The sequence below is a fragment of the Eupeodes corollae genome, chromosome 1, assembly GCF_945859685.1.
Source record: "Eupeodes corollae chromosome 1, idEupCoro1.1, whole genome shotgun sequence".
Taxonomy (NCBI): Eukaryota; Metazoa; Arthropoda; class Insecta; order Diptera; family Syrphidae; genus Eupeodes; species Eupeodes corollae.
The window spans coordinates 202,035,305-202,047,893 of NC_079147.1; the positions used below are offsets into that span (position 1 = coordinate 202,035,305).

Below are 12,589 nucleotides of genomic sequence, written 5' to 3' on the forward strand. Positions count from 1 at the left end.
GTTACAAAAATCAGATCATAATATACATCCTTACATACAGAGGAAGTTAAACTTATACTCTTACACTTGCGCACAGGATTACTATCACGACTGAAAATTAATTTTACCATTGAATTTTACTGACCATGACAATGGTAAAAATAACTTTTATTGAATGTGAATGAAACTCATTTTTTTGCATTTGGACTTGTTACGGCATTTTCCAAGCATAATATTGATACTTGAAAAATCCTTCTCTCCAAAAATAAACGAAGAGCAAGGATTACACTCTTTCCTGGGACAAAGTGGAGTTAAGTTTAATGTATATTGTGAAAAAGAGAAGCAATATTTCATTTAATGACACTGATGTTTTTCATGAGTTTTTATGCGTAAAAAGTTATTTTTCTTTAGAAAAAGTTGTTGAATGGAAGGAGAGCCAAATAAGTGCTGAATAGGTGGGTCGAAATTTTCAAGTTTTTCAATAAAAAAATGATACAATATGAAAACATTTCAAAAATCGTAGGTCCAATGCCCCTACATAGGGAGTTTTCTCAATTTTAAACATTGTGTGGACAAAAAAAAAAACGATGCGAAAATTGAAACAATCTATTCTATTTTTATTTGCAAATGCAATTTCATCGAATTTAAGAATTATTTAAAAGGAAAGCCAGAATTGTTTAAAAAAATATTCTTCCTAAAAGTACTTATTTTAACAATATTAATATATTCTAATTCGATGTCAAAGTTTTTTGACTAGGAAATATTTTATAAAAGGGTTTACGGTTTTGTTTATGTTTATTTCTGTTTATAAGTTAGAGACTGAAAGAATCTGTGTTATTTTTATGTTTGTTTTGTTTATTATCGATGATAGTTCCTTTTTGTTTATTTTATAAATATACCTAACTATACTATATTTATTAATTCATTTATATTATATTATATTTATTTACTATTACTCAATGAAGTAAAAAAATCTTGAAAATTGGTAACATTTTTCATTTTTTGGGTATACTGTTCATTATTATCTCTCGGAAAATATGGTCACCGTATATATAGGTATAATGTGTATTCGTTGAACAAGTGATTCTCATAGAAAATGCACACACTCTCTCTGGTCCGTTTCTTTAACTCTTACTAAGTATTTATTCTTTTATTAGGGAAGGCAAGTAAAATATCAGTAAAACAACCTTATTCTTAAAGAATTATATTTTAAAATTATATATACAAAAGAATCATGATAATACTTTTTGATAGAAACTTTAAAATAGATTGTTGATTAAACATATCATATTCGTAGTTATAGTTATAAAAATACATAAATATGTACCAAATGCATTTATTTGGATAAAAGATAGGAATGTAATTAAATTTTGGTCAAAATAATGCGCTCTTTCTTGCTCATGCACAGGATTTTATCTTTTGAGATGGGAGGGGTTACATTTAATACAAGTAAAATAATAACAAAAAACTTATATTAGATTCAAAATTTCACCTGAACATTTTTTTTCGAAAATCGTTAGAGCATTTTTTTGTTCTATTAATATTTTTGGAATGCAGTTGTTTAGTGATTATAAATACACGGTCTACATTTGAATTTCGTTGAACCGTTTTCGAGGTATAGAATTTTGAAAAAAAAAATAAATATTTTTTTAAAAATCCAAACAAAAAAAATTGCACTTTTCATAATCAATGTTGTTAAGGCAATATGCTCGCTCAAAAAAAAAACATGATTGAAATCGACTGATAAGTTGCTGAGAAAATTAAAGAACAAAAAAAACGGTTCTTTGAGCGGTACCTTTCCGGAGTAATAGAAAAATATATTTTTCTTACTAAAAGAAGTTAAGTTAAAAAATAAATTTTTAGAGAAAATTCTAAAAAAAACTTTAGGTTTGTTTTTGAGAACATTCGAATTTTTGTTTTTTGACAAAAAAAACTGTATGGGATCCACTGTTAGTTTAAATCTTAAAAAAACGCGAATCTGCTCAAAAGTCAAAACCTTTACTTCCAAGTTTGAACTCAATCGACCTAAATGTTTAGGCCTTAGGAGCGTGGACAGACAGACAAAACAGACCGGACGGAATAGCGGGACCCACTTTTTTCGACTTCTCTACCATCGTAATAGCATGTTTGATTAAAATCTCGAGTTCGAAATTTGTACGAATGAAATAGTTCCTACATACATACATATGTGTCGCAGGTAAAAATATAAAGTATTATTAATTGCTAACTCTTTACTTAAATTGTAGCTTTTCTGTATGTTTTTTTTTGTTTGCTTAGTTTTGTGAACTGGCCAACGATAACCCTCTAGCTAAATGATAACCGATTTATAAACAGTTTTAGTATCAAGAACATAATGAACCTAATCAAAAGCACAATTATTGTGTTTTCTATTTCTCTTATTGGATTGGTTTTTTGTTTAGAATGTAAAAGTGATGTTAGTCTAATTTTTGAGAAAAATAAAAGAAAACACCATTATTTAGGATGTGAAATTGAAAATTGGAAAGGTGGACAATGTACAAGTTTTCGAGGCATTCGTTATGCAAAACCACCAATAAATGAGCTTCGGTTTAAGGTATAGGTATATCATTTCAAGTGAGCCGTGCATTCGAGAATACAATTTTATTCATATATTTCAGGATCCACAACTAATGGAAATTTCTTCTTTTTATGATGCTCGATATGAGGGACAGGATTGTCCTTCAATTTTTAGCGCAAACGCTAGCGAAGATTGTCTTTTCCTCAATGTGTATTCAAAAACGATGGTGAGTTGTGTATAGCGTGTTGGTAATTTAATTTCACGACTCTAATTTAAGACCACAGGTTATAAACTTCGACCAGTAATTGTTTTCATTCATCCTGGTGGCTTATATCTTGGAAGTGGTGCGAGTTATTTTCTGGGACCTGAATATTTACTAGAAAAAGATTTGATTATTGTAACATTTAACTACAGACTTGGTTCATTGGGATTTTTAAATCTAGGCACTTCCGAAATACCTGGTAATGCAGGTCTGAAGGATCAAGTGATGGCATTACGATGGGTGAATGAAAATATTGAATATTTTGGTGGTGACTCAAAGAATGTTACTTTGATGGGTTATAGCGCTGGAGCATTTAGTGTTTGTCTACACTTGGTTTCACCAATGTCACAAGGATTATTTCAAAAGGCAATCATTATGAGCGGATCGATTCCACCACAGACCAAAATACCGCGGAATAATCAAATTGAATTGGCTAAAAAACAATCATTGTTAATGGGCTGCAAGGAACAAACTTCAAAAAATCCGAGTAATGAAGTTTTGGAATGTCTATCTCAATTCAGTGGTTTGGGAATTTCCGAAACTTTGAGAAAAATGTTTCACTTTGGTATGGATAATCCCATTTATTTATGGTTGCCAGTGATTGAAGAACATTTCGGACAAGAGAGATTTTTGATTGAGGATCCAAGTGATTCTTTTAAGTTTGGAAGATTTGCTAAAGTTCCAATACTTATTGGATTTACAAATGGAGAATTTTGTACTTCAGCTAAGGGTAAGCTATTTCATTATATCGATTTGATAACTTATTTTCGACTTTAGTTTATTTTCCTGGTTATGAGATGAACCAAATCCATTCGGAGTTACGACTCAGAAGCACTTGAACTCCGTTGACCTTTGCCCAAAACTTTTTATTAAAAATTAACGATTGAAAGTAATTCTTAATAAAATTAAAAGTATAAGTGCGATTCCATGTCACTTTATGGCTGAGAGATATTAGTGTGAGCGATAGACCACGTTCTTCGATTGTGTTATTTATCGAAGGGTTATCACAATTGCTCTTGAGATTTAATGATTCAACACGTTGAAAAAAAAAACAATGCTCCAAAATCGATTCTAGAACTAGATTGAATTTATTAAATTAAAGAATATATACAGAAGACGAAAATGTGCAAAGTGCCCATGAAAAATTTCATGAAAAAATATATTTCTACAAACCAACCCAGGGCGGTAAAAAAACCTGTATTTCTTATGCATATTATTTGCTTTCGTAGAAAAATTTTTCCGTGGTAATAAATTTGCGAAATAAAATAATTTTCAAGTTTATTTTCACTTTTATACTCATCTAAAATGGGAATTGACGTTAAGGTGTGTACAAATGCCTCACTTCAAATCTTCACAAAATGGAAACAAAAATATTCTAAATCTTAACTTACTTAAAACGTCAAATGTCATCAATAAAAGTTATAAGAACAAACATTTTTTTACCAATCTTAATCAAAACCTAACTAAAATCTTAAATATATTTAAAATTCAATCGATCTCAGTACGGAAAATGGTCGTAAAATTTTCTTTTTAAGTTACAGTATTTTGAAGTTTCTTTTTTCAATTCTTAATATTTTTCATAGACATCCTAACGAGTGATGTCTTGCTAAGTGAATTTCAACGAGATTTTGAAACACTAGCGCCAATATGTTTTATGTATTCTGAGCACAAAAACAAACATAAAATAACACAAACGATGCTTTTGGAATACTTTGGAAGAAATAATACAAATTTCAACGACATTGACTTTGAACAAATCTGTGATCTTTTTTCGGACTCGATCATTCGTTTTGGAGTTCAAAAACTTGCCATCCTTGCTGCTAAATACAGTGATGTCTTTCAATATAAATTTACTTACGAAGGAAGTGCGAGCTACCTGAAATATCCTGGCAACAGAGGTGAGCTTTAAATTTGTGTGTATTTTTATTTGATTTATAATTGCACTTTTTTTTTAAATTTAGCTGTCGAGCACATGGATGATTTGATGTATTTATTTAAAATGCCTCTAAAACATTTTTCACCCAAGGATCCTGAGTCAAAAATTGTTGAGACCATGGTTGATTTCTTTACAAAGTTTGCTGCAAATGGGTATGTGCGATAGAGGTATTGGCGCCACATTGTATTTACCGATAGTCAAGGGCTTAGCATTTTTTTTAGATATTTCAAAGTTTTAAATGTAATATTTTACCTAAACACGTATAAACATGACAGTTTGTAAAACAAAAACAAAACAAACATACCCTCATTGAAGTCAAATGTTGAAAGATGGTATAAGGTGCTTAAATCGTATACTACCATTGACCCAAAGTTTTAATCGATTTAGTAAAATTTTACAGCTTTTTTAAGCAATTTATTAAGATAAAAAGATAATTTTGAAGGATTTTTAAAATCTTACTATTACTATTTATTAACATTTTTCTAAAGTTACAATCTTCAAATATGGCTACTTTACCTTTAAGCAATTTGTAAAATTCATAATTTGGCATCTGTCATTATTCCACACTTCCAATTTTGGTTGAAAGAGTTGATTTGTGTGTTTTCTTATAATTCGTTATCTGCTATTGTTTTATTTTTCATTAAATACTGTTTTCAAAAGACGAAAATTTCGAAATTTTTGAAGACAAGGTTTTGAGCAAAAAAGTGGGATGTTTTATGCCCCAATAAAATAATGGAGAATTTTACTCTATGTATAGGTTTTTACAAGGTAACAATTCGGTTCCTAGTTGAAAACCTAAACTTATAACATATAAAGACCGACTTACAAATTATAGGCATAGTTTTTACTGGAATTAGAAGTACTTGCGTCACAACAGTTTTTTTGTGGACTTAATAAATTGTTAAGTCCTTAACAATAAGTTGCTTAAAATTGTGTGCCGCTTTTTTTTTATAAATTCTTACTTTTAATTTTACGTTTTTTTTATTAGAAAACCAGACAAAAACTTTGAATACAAAATGAACAAGTTCGTTGAACTGGCCGCCGAAATTGAAGTCAAGGATGGTTCTTATTTTGAAAAATATAATTTCTGGGAAAATATGACAAAATATTAAAAAATTAAATTGTATAATTTATATTTTTCAACAATAAACGATTATTTTTTAGAAAGTCAACGATTTTTTTATAACAAATAGAAACCACAATTTAAAAAGTAATTCCAGGTGGAACTCTACCCCATAGTGGAAACTGGATTTAAGTTCCAAAGGTAAACAAAATTGGCAAAACCTATTATGGTTCTTTTTCCGTGTTAGGTGCAGATGAATTTTCTAAATATATACCAGTACATTCGAGTGCGTGAAGTTAGCCCCCCTTTTTTTGATTTTCCAATTTTGGAAAGTTGTTCCAGGTTGTTCCCGGTTTGTTCCGCATTGTTCCAAAGTTTTTTTGAAAAATACCCAAAAATGGGGGTTTTAGACCCCAAAAACTGTTTTTGACCTAGCCCCCCCTTTTTCGAAAATCGTTTTTTTGAAAATTGTTCCAGGTTGTTCTAGTTGTTCTGAACATTGTTCTAAATTTTTGGACCTCTATGATCAAAATTTTAAAAGTTATGGGCAAAATTTGAAAAAATTCTAGCCCCCCCTTTTTCGAAATTCCAACTTTTTTTATTTTTTTTTAGATTCTAAAAAGTGTTCTAACCATTGTTCCAAAAAATGAGAGTCGTAAAATGTATATTTTAAGAGATATTGCTTAAAATTTTTTTTTTTCAAAAATGCAATATACATCTCCCAATTTTTTTGTTTTTTTTTTTTTAAGCCTATATTTTAATAAAACGTGATTAAGCACATGCACAGCTACCAAAACTTGGCTTATAAACTATTATTTACGCTGATGATCGATCTTTCAAAAAAATTACTATTTTGTAAAAAATATTTTAGCCTCCCCTTTTCAAAAATTAAAAATTAAAAAAGTGTTCCAAGTCAAACCATACTTCTCCCAGCTCGTATCCAAATTTCGTCCAAAACCATAAGCAAATAACGCTGAAGGCGCACAAAAAAGAAACAAATAATATTTACCCTCCCGAGTGCCCCCCCTCGAAAAATTTTAAAATTTTAAGCCAAAGCTGTATTCTTTCCGCAAAGAACAAAATGCTTTTAAGATTCCAACTCTACGAAGTTAAAAATTAATATGCCTACATTCAAAAAAACATCCCCAACCCCCCCATTTGCAAACTCCCAAACTTAAACAATATTTTTAAATCCATAATCACTCACATCCAATTGTTCCAAAGTTTCATTCAAATATGTTCAAAAATAAAGATATTAAGTCCAAATAAAACTTAACAGTGTACTACTCTGTTAAACATATTCTGGCCCCCCTTTTCCGAAATTCAAAATTCCAAAACTTGTTCCCAATTGTTCCGGGGCTCTTCTAAATTGTTCCAGAGATTCGTTTCTTAATATTGATTTTTAGTATGAAAAATTTACAAAAAATGCACCCCCGCCCCCCCCTTTTCCAAAATCGAAAATCTAAAACTTGTTCCCTATCCAAAATCACTCAAATCAAATTGTTCCAAAGATTCATTCAAAAATATTCAAAAATGAAGAGTTGAAGCCAAAAAAACACTTTAAGTCGAAAAATCATGTTATCCTTGTTCTGGCCCCCCTTTTCCGAAATTTAAAATTCCAAAACTTGTTCCCAATTTTTCCGGGGCTCTTCTAAATTGTTCCAGAGATTCGTTTCTTAATATTGATTTTTAGTATGAAAAATTTACAAAAAATGCACCCCCGCCCCCCCTTTTCCAAAATCGAAAATCTAAAACTTGTTCCCTATCCAAAATCACTCAAATCAAATTGTTCCAAAGATTCATTCAAAAATATTCAAAAATGAAGAGTTGAAGCCAAAAAAACACTTTAAGTCGAAAAATCATGTTATCCTTGTTCTGGCCCCCCTTTTCCGAAATTCAAAATTCCAAAACTTGTTCCCAATTGTTCCGGGGCTCTTCTAAATTGTTCCAGAGATTCGTTTCTTAATATTGATTTTTAGTATGAAAAATTTACAAAAAATGCACCCCCGCCCCCCCCTTTTCCAAAATCGAAAATCTAAAACTTGTTCCCTATCCAAAATCACTCAAATCAAATTGTTCCAAAGATTCATTCAAAAATATTCAAAAATGAAGAGTTGAAGCCAAAAAAACACTTTAAGTCGAAAAATCATGTTATCCTTGTTCTGGCCCCCCTTTTCCGAAATTCAAAATTCCAAAACTTGTTCCCAATTGTTCCGGGGCTCTTCTAAATTGTTCCAGAGATTCGTTTCTTAATATTGATTTTTAGTATGAAAAATTTACAAAAAATGCACCCCCGCCCCCCCCTTTTCCAAAATCGAAAATCTAAAACTTGTTCCCTATCCAAAATCACTCAAATCAAATTGTTCCAAAGATTCATTCAAAAATATTCAAAAATGAAGAGTTGAAGCCAAAAAAACACTTTAAGTCGAAAAATCATGTTATCCTTGTTCTGGCCCCCCTTTTCCGAAATTTAAAATTCCAAAACTTGTTCCCAATTTTTCCGGGGCTCTTCTAAATTGTTCCAGAGATTCGTTTCTTAATATTGATTTTTAGTATGAAAAATTTACAAAAAATGCACCCCCGCCCCCCCTTTTCCAAAATCGAAAATCTAAAACTTGTTCCCTATCCAAAATCACTCAAATCAAATTGTTCCAAAGATTCATTCAAAAATATTCAAAAATGAAGAGTTGAAGCCAAAAAAACACTTTAAGTCGAAAAATCATGTTATCCTTGTTCTGGCCCCCCTAATAATAACTAAATTAATAAAAGATGAAATATTCAAGAGATTAATTTTGACAAGTGGCAACCATGAGCCAATCAATAAAATATCAAAACAAGCAACAAGATTATTGTGTTAGACTTTTTAACGGTTTAAGATCTTAATTTTTGAATGAATCTTTGGAACAATTTGATTTGAGTGATTTTGGATAGGGAACAAGTTTTAGATTTTCGATTTTGGAAAAGGGGGGGCGGGGGTGCATTTTTTGTAAATTTTTCATACTAAAAATCAATATTAAGAAACGAATCTCTGGAACAATTTAGAAGAGCCCCGGAACAATTGGGAACAAGTTTTGGAATTTTGAATTTCGGAAAAGGGGGGCCAGAACAAGGATAACATGATTTTTCGACTTAAAGTGTTTTTTTTGGCTTCAACTCTTCATTTTTGAATATTTTTGAATGAATCTTTGGAACAATTTGATTTGAGTGATTTTGGATAGGGAACAAGTTTTAGATTTTCGATTTTGGAAAAGGGGGGGCGGGGGTGCATTTTTTGTAAATTTTTCATACTAAAAATCAATATTAAGAAACGAATCTCTGGAACAATTTAGAAGAGCCCCGGAAAAATTGGGAACAAGTTTTGGAATTTTGAATTTCGGAAAAGGGGGGCCAGAACAAGGATAACATGATTTTTCGACTTAAAGTGTTTTTTTGGCTTCAACTCTTCATTTTTGAATATTTTTGAATGAATCTTTGGAACAATTTGATTTGAGTGATTTTGGATAGGGAACAAGTTTTAGATTTTCGATTTTGGAAAAGGGGGGGCGGGGGTGCATTTTTTGTAAATTTTTCATACTAAAAATCAATATTAAGAAACGAATCTCTGGAACAATTTAGAAGAGCCCCGGAACAATTGGGAACAAGTTTTGGAATTTTGAATTTCGGAAAAGGGGGGCCAGAACAAGGATAACATGATTTTTCGACTTAAAGTGTTTTTTTGGCTTCAACTCTTCATTTTTGAATATTTTTGAATGAATCTTTGGAACAATTTGATTTGAGTGATTTTGGATAGGGAACAAGTTTTAGATTTTCGATTTTGGAAAAGGGGGGGCGGGGGTGCATTTTTTGTAAATTTTTCATACTAAAAATCAATATTAAGAAACGAATCTCTGGAACAATTTGAAGAGCCCCGGAACAATTGGGAACAAGTTTTGGAATTTTGAATTTCGGAAAAGGGGGGCCAGAACAAGGATAACATGATTTTTCGACTTAAAGTGTTTTTTTGGCTTCAACTCTTCATTTTTGAATATTTTTGAATGAATCTTTGGAACAATTTGATTTGAGTGATTTTGGATAGGGAACAAGTTTTAGATTTTCGATTTTGGAAAAGGGGGGGCGGGGGTGCATTTTTTGTAAATTTTTCATACTAAAAATCAATATTAAGAAACGAATCTCTGGAACAATTTAGAAGAGCCCCGGAACAATTGGGAACAAGTTTTGGAATTTTGAATTTCGGAAAAGGGGGGCCAGAACAAGGATAACATGATTTTTCGACTTAAAGTGTTTTTTTGGCTTCAACTCTTCATTTTTGAATATTTTTGAATGAATCTTTGGAACAATTTGATTTGAGTGATTTTGGATAGGGAACAAGTTTTAGATTTTCGATTTTGGAAAAGGGGGGGCGGGGGTGCATTTTTTGTAAATTTTTCATACTAAAAATCAATATTAAGAAACGAATCTCTGGAACAATTTAGAAGAGCCCCGGAACAATTGGGAACAAGTTTTGGAATTTTGAATTTCGGAAAAGGGGGGCCAGAACAAGGATAACATGATTTTTCGACTTAAAGTGTTTTTTTGGCTTCAACTCTTCATTTTTGAATATTTTTGAATGAATCTTTGGAACAATTTGATTTGAGTGATTTTGGATAGGGAACAAGTTTTAGATTTTCGATTTTGGAAAAGGGGGGGCGGGGGTGCATTTTTTGTAAATTTTTCATACTAAAAATCAATATTAAGAAACGAATCTCTGGAACAATTTAGAAGAGCCCCGGAACAATTGGGAACAAGTTTTGGAATTTTGAATTTCGGAAAAGGGGGGCCAGAACAAGGATAACATGATTTTTCGACTTAAAGTGTTTTTTTGGCTTCAACTCTTCATTTTTGAATATTTTTGAATGAATCTTTGGAACAATTTGATTTGAGTGATTTTGGATAGGGAACAAGTTTTAGATTTTCGATTTTGGAAAAGGGGGGGCGGGGGTGCATTTTTTGTAAATTTTTCATACTAAAAATCAATATTAAGAAACGAATCTCTGGAACAATTTAGAAGAGCCCCGGAACAATTGGGAACAAGTTTTGGAATTTTGAATTTCGGAAAAGGGGGGCCAGAACAAGGATAACATGATTTTTCGACTTAAAGTGTTTTTTTGGCTTCAACTCTTCATTTTTGAATATTTTTGAATGAATCTTTGGAACAATTTGATTTGAGTGATTTTGGATAGGGAACAAGTTTTAGATTTTCGATTTTGGAAAAGGGGGGGCGGGGGTGCATTTTTTGTAAATTTTTCATACTAAAAATCAATATTAAGAAACGAATCTCTGGAACAATTTAGAAGAGCCCCGGAACAATTGGGAACAAGTTTTGGAATTTTGAATTTCGGAAAAGGGGGGCCAGAACAAGGATAACATGATTTTTCGACTTAAAGTGTTTTTTTGGCTTCAACTCTTCATTTTTGAATATTTTTGAATGAATCTTTGGAACAATTTGATTTGAGTGATTTTGGATAGGGAACAAGTTTTAGATTTTCGATTTTGGAAAAGGGGGGGCGGGGGTGCATTTTTTGTAAATTTTTCATACTAAAAATCAATATTAAGAAACGAATCTCTGGAACAATTTAGAAGAGCCCCGGAACAATTGGGAACAAGTTTTGGAATTTTGAATTTCGGAAAAGGGGGGCCAGAACAAGGATAACATGATTTTTCGACTTAAAGTGTTTTTTTGGCTTCAACTCTTCATTTTTGAATATTTTTGAATGAATCTTTGGAACAATTTGATTTGAGTGATTTTGGATAGGGAACAAGTTTTAGATTTTCGATTTTGGAAAAGGGGGGGCGGGGGTGCATTTTTTGTAAATTTTTCATACTAAAAATCAATATTAAGAAACGAATCTCTGGAACAATTTAGAAGAGCCCCGGAACAATTGGGAACAAGTTTTGGAATTTTGAATTTCGGAAAAGGGGGGCCAGAACAAGGATAACATGATTTTTCGACTTAAAGTGTTTTTTTGGCTTCAACTCTTCATTTTTGAATATTTTTGAATGAATCTTTGGAACAATTTGATTTGAGTGATTTTGGATAGGGAACAAGTTTTAGATTTTCGATTTTGGAAAAGGGGGGGCGGGGGTGCATTTTTTGTAAATTTTTCATACTAAAAATCAATATTAAGAAACGAATCTCTGGAACAATTTAGAAGAGCCCCGGAACAATTGGGAACAAGTTTTGGAATTTTGAATTTCGGAAAAGGGGGGCCAGAACAAGGATAACATGATTTTTCGACTTAAAGTGTTTTTTTGGCTTCAACTCTTCATTTTTGAATATTTTTGAATGAATCTTTGGAACAATTTGATTTGAGTGATTTTGGATAGGGAACAAGTTTTAGATTTTCGATTTTGGAAAAGGGGGGGGCGGGGGTGCATTTTTTGTAAATTTTTCATACTAAAAATCAATATTAAGAAACGAATCTCTGGAAAAATTTAGAAGAGCCCCGGAACAATTGGGAACAAGTTTTGGAATTTTGAATTTCGGAAAAGGGGGGCCAGAACAAGGATAACATGATTTTTCGACTTAAAGTGTTTTTTTGGCTTCAACTCTTCATTTTTGAATATTTTTGAATGAATCTTTGGAACAATTTGATTTGAGTGATTTTGGATAGGGAACAAGTTTTAGATTTTCGATTTTGGAAAAGGGGGGGCGGGGGTGCATTTTTTGTAAATTTTTCATACTAAAAATCAATATTAAGAAACGAATCTCTGGAACAATTTAGAAGAGCCCCGGAACAATTGGGAACAAGTTTTGGAATTTTGAATTTCGGAAAA

The 12,589-nt window shown here is 31.4% G+C and overlaps 1 protein-coding gene across 4 annotated transcripts; it reads left to right on the top strand.

Moving 5' to 3' along the window:
• Positions 1–2,328: 2,328 nt before the first annotated feature.
• Positions 2,329–5,885, top strand: LOC129942075 (juvenile hormone esterase-like). 4 transcript variants are annotated; one of them, XM_056050875.1, is made up of 5 exons: positions 2,329–2,551; positions 2,616–2,741; positions 2,793–3,507; positions 4,361–4,880; positions 5,702–5,885. In XM_056050875.1, exons 1-4 carry the CDS (start codon positions 2,333–2,335, stop codon positions 4,684–4,686), a joined length of 1,386 nt encoding a protein of 461 aa, XP_055906850.1. In that variant the 5' UTR covers positions 2,329–2,332; the 3' UTR covers positions 4,687–4,880; positions 5,702–5,885. The 4 variants fall into 4 exon arrangements, with proteins under 4 accessions (XP_055906850.1, XP_055906849.1, XP_055906852.1 ...); XM_056050874.1 differs by having other exon boundaries at positions 4,361–4,865; XM_056050877.1 differs by lacking the exon at positions 4,361–4,880.
• Positions 5,886–12,589: the final 6,704 nt, after the last annotated feature.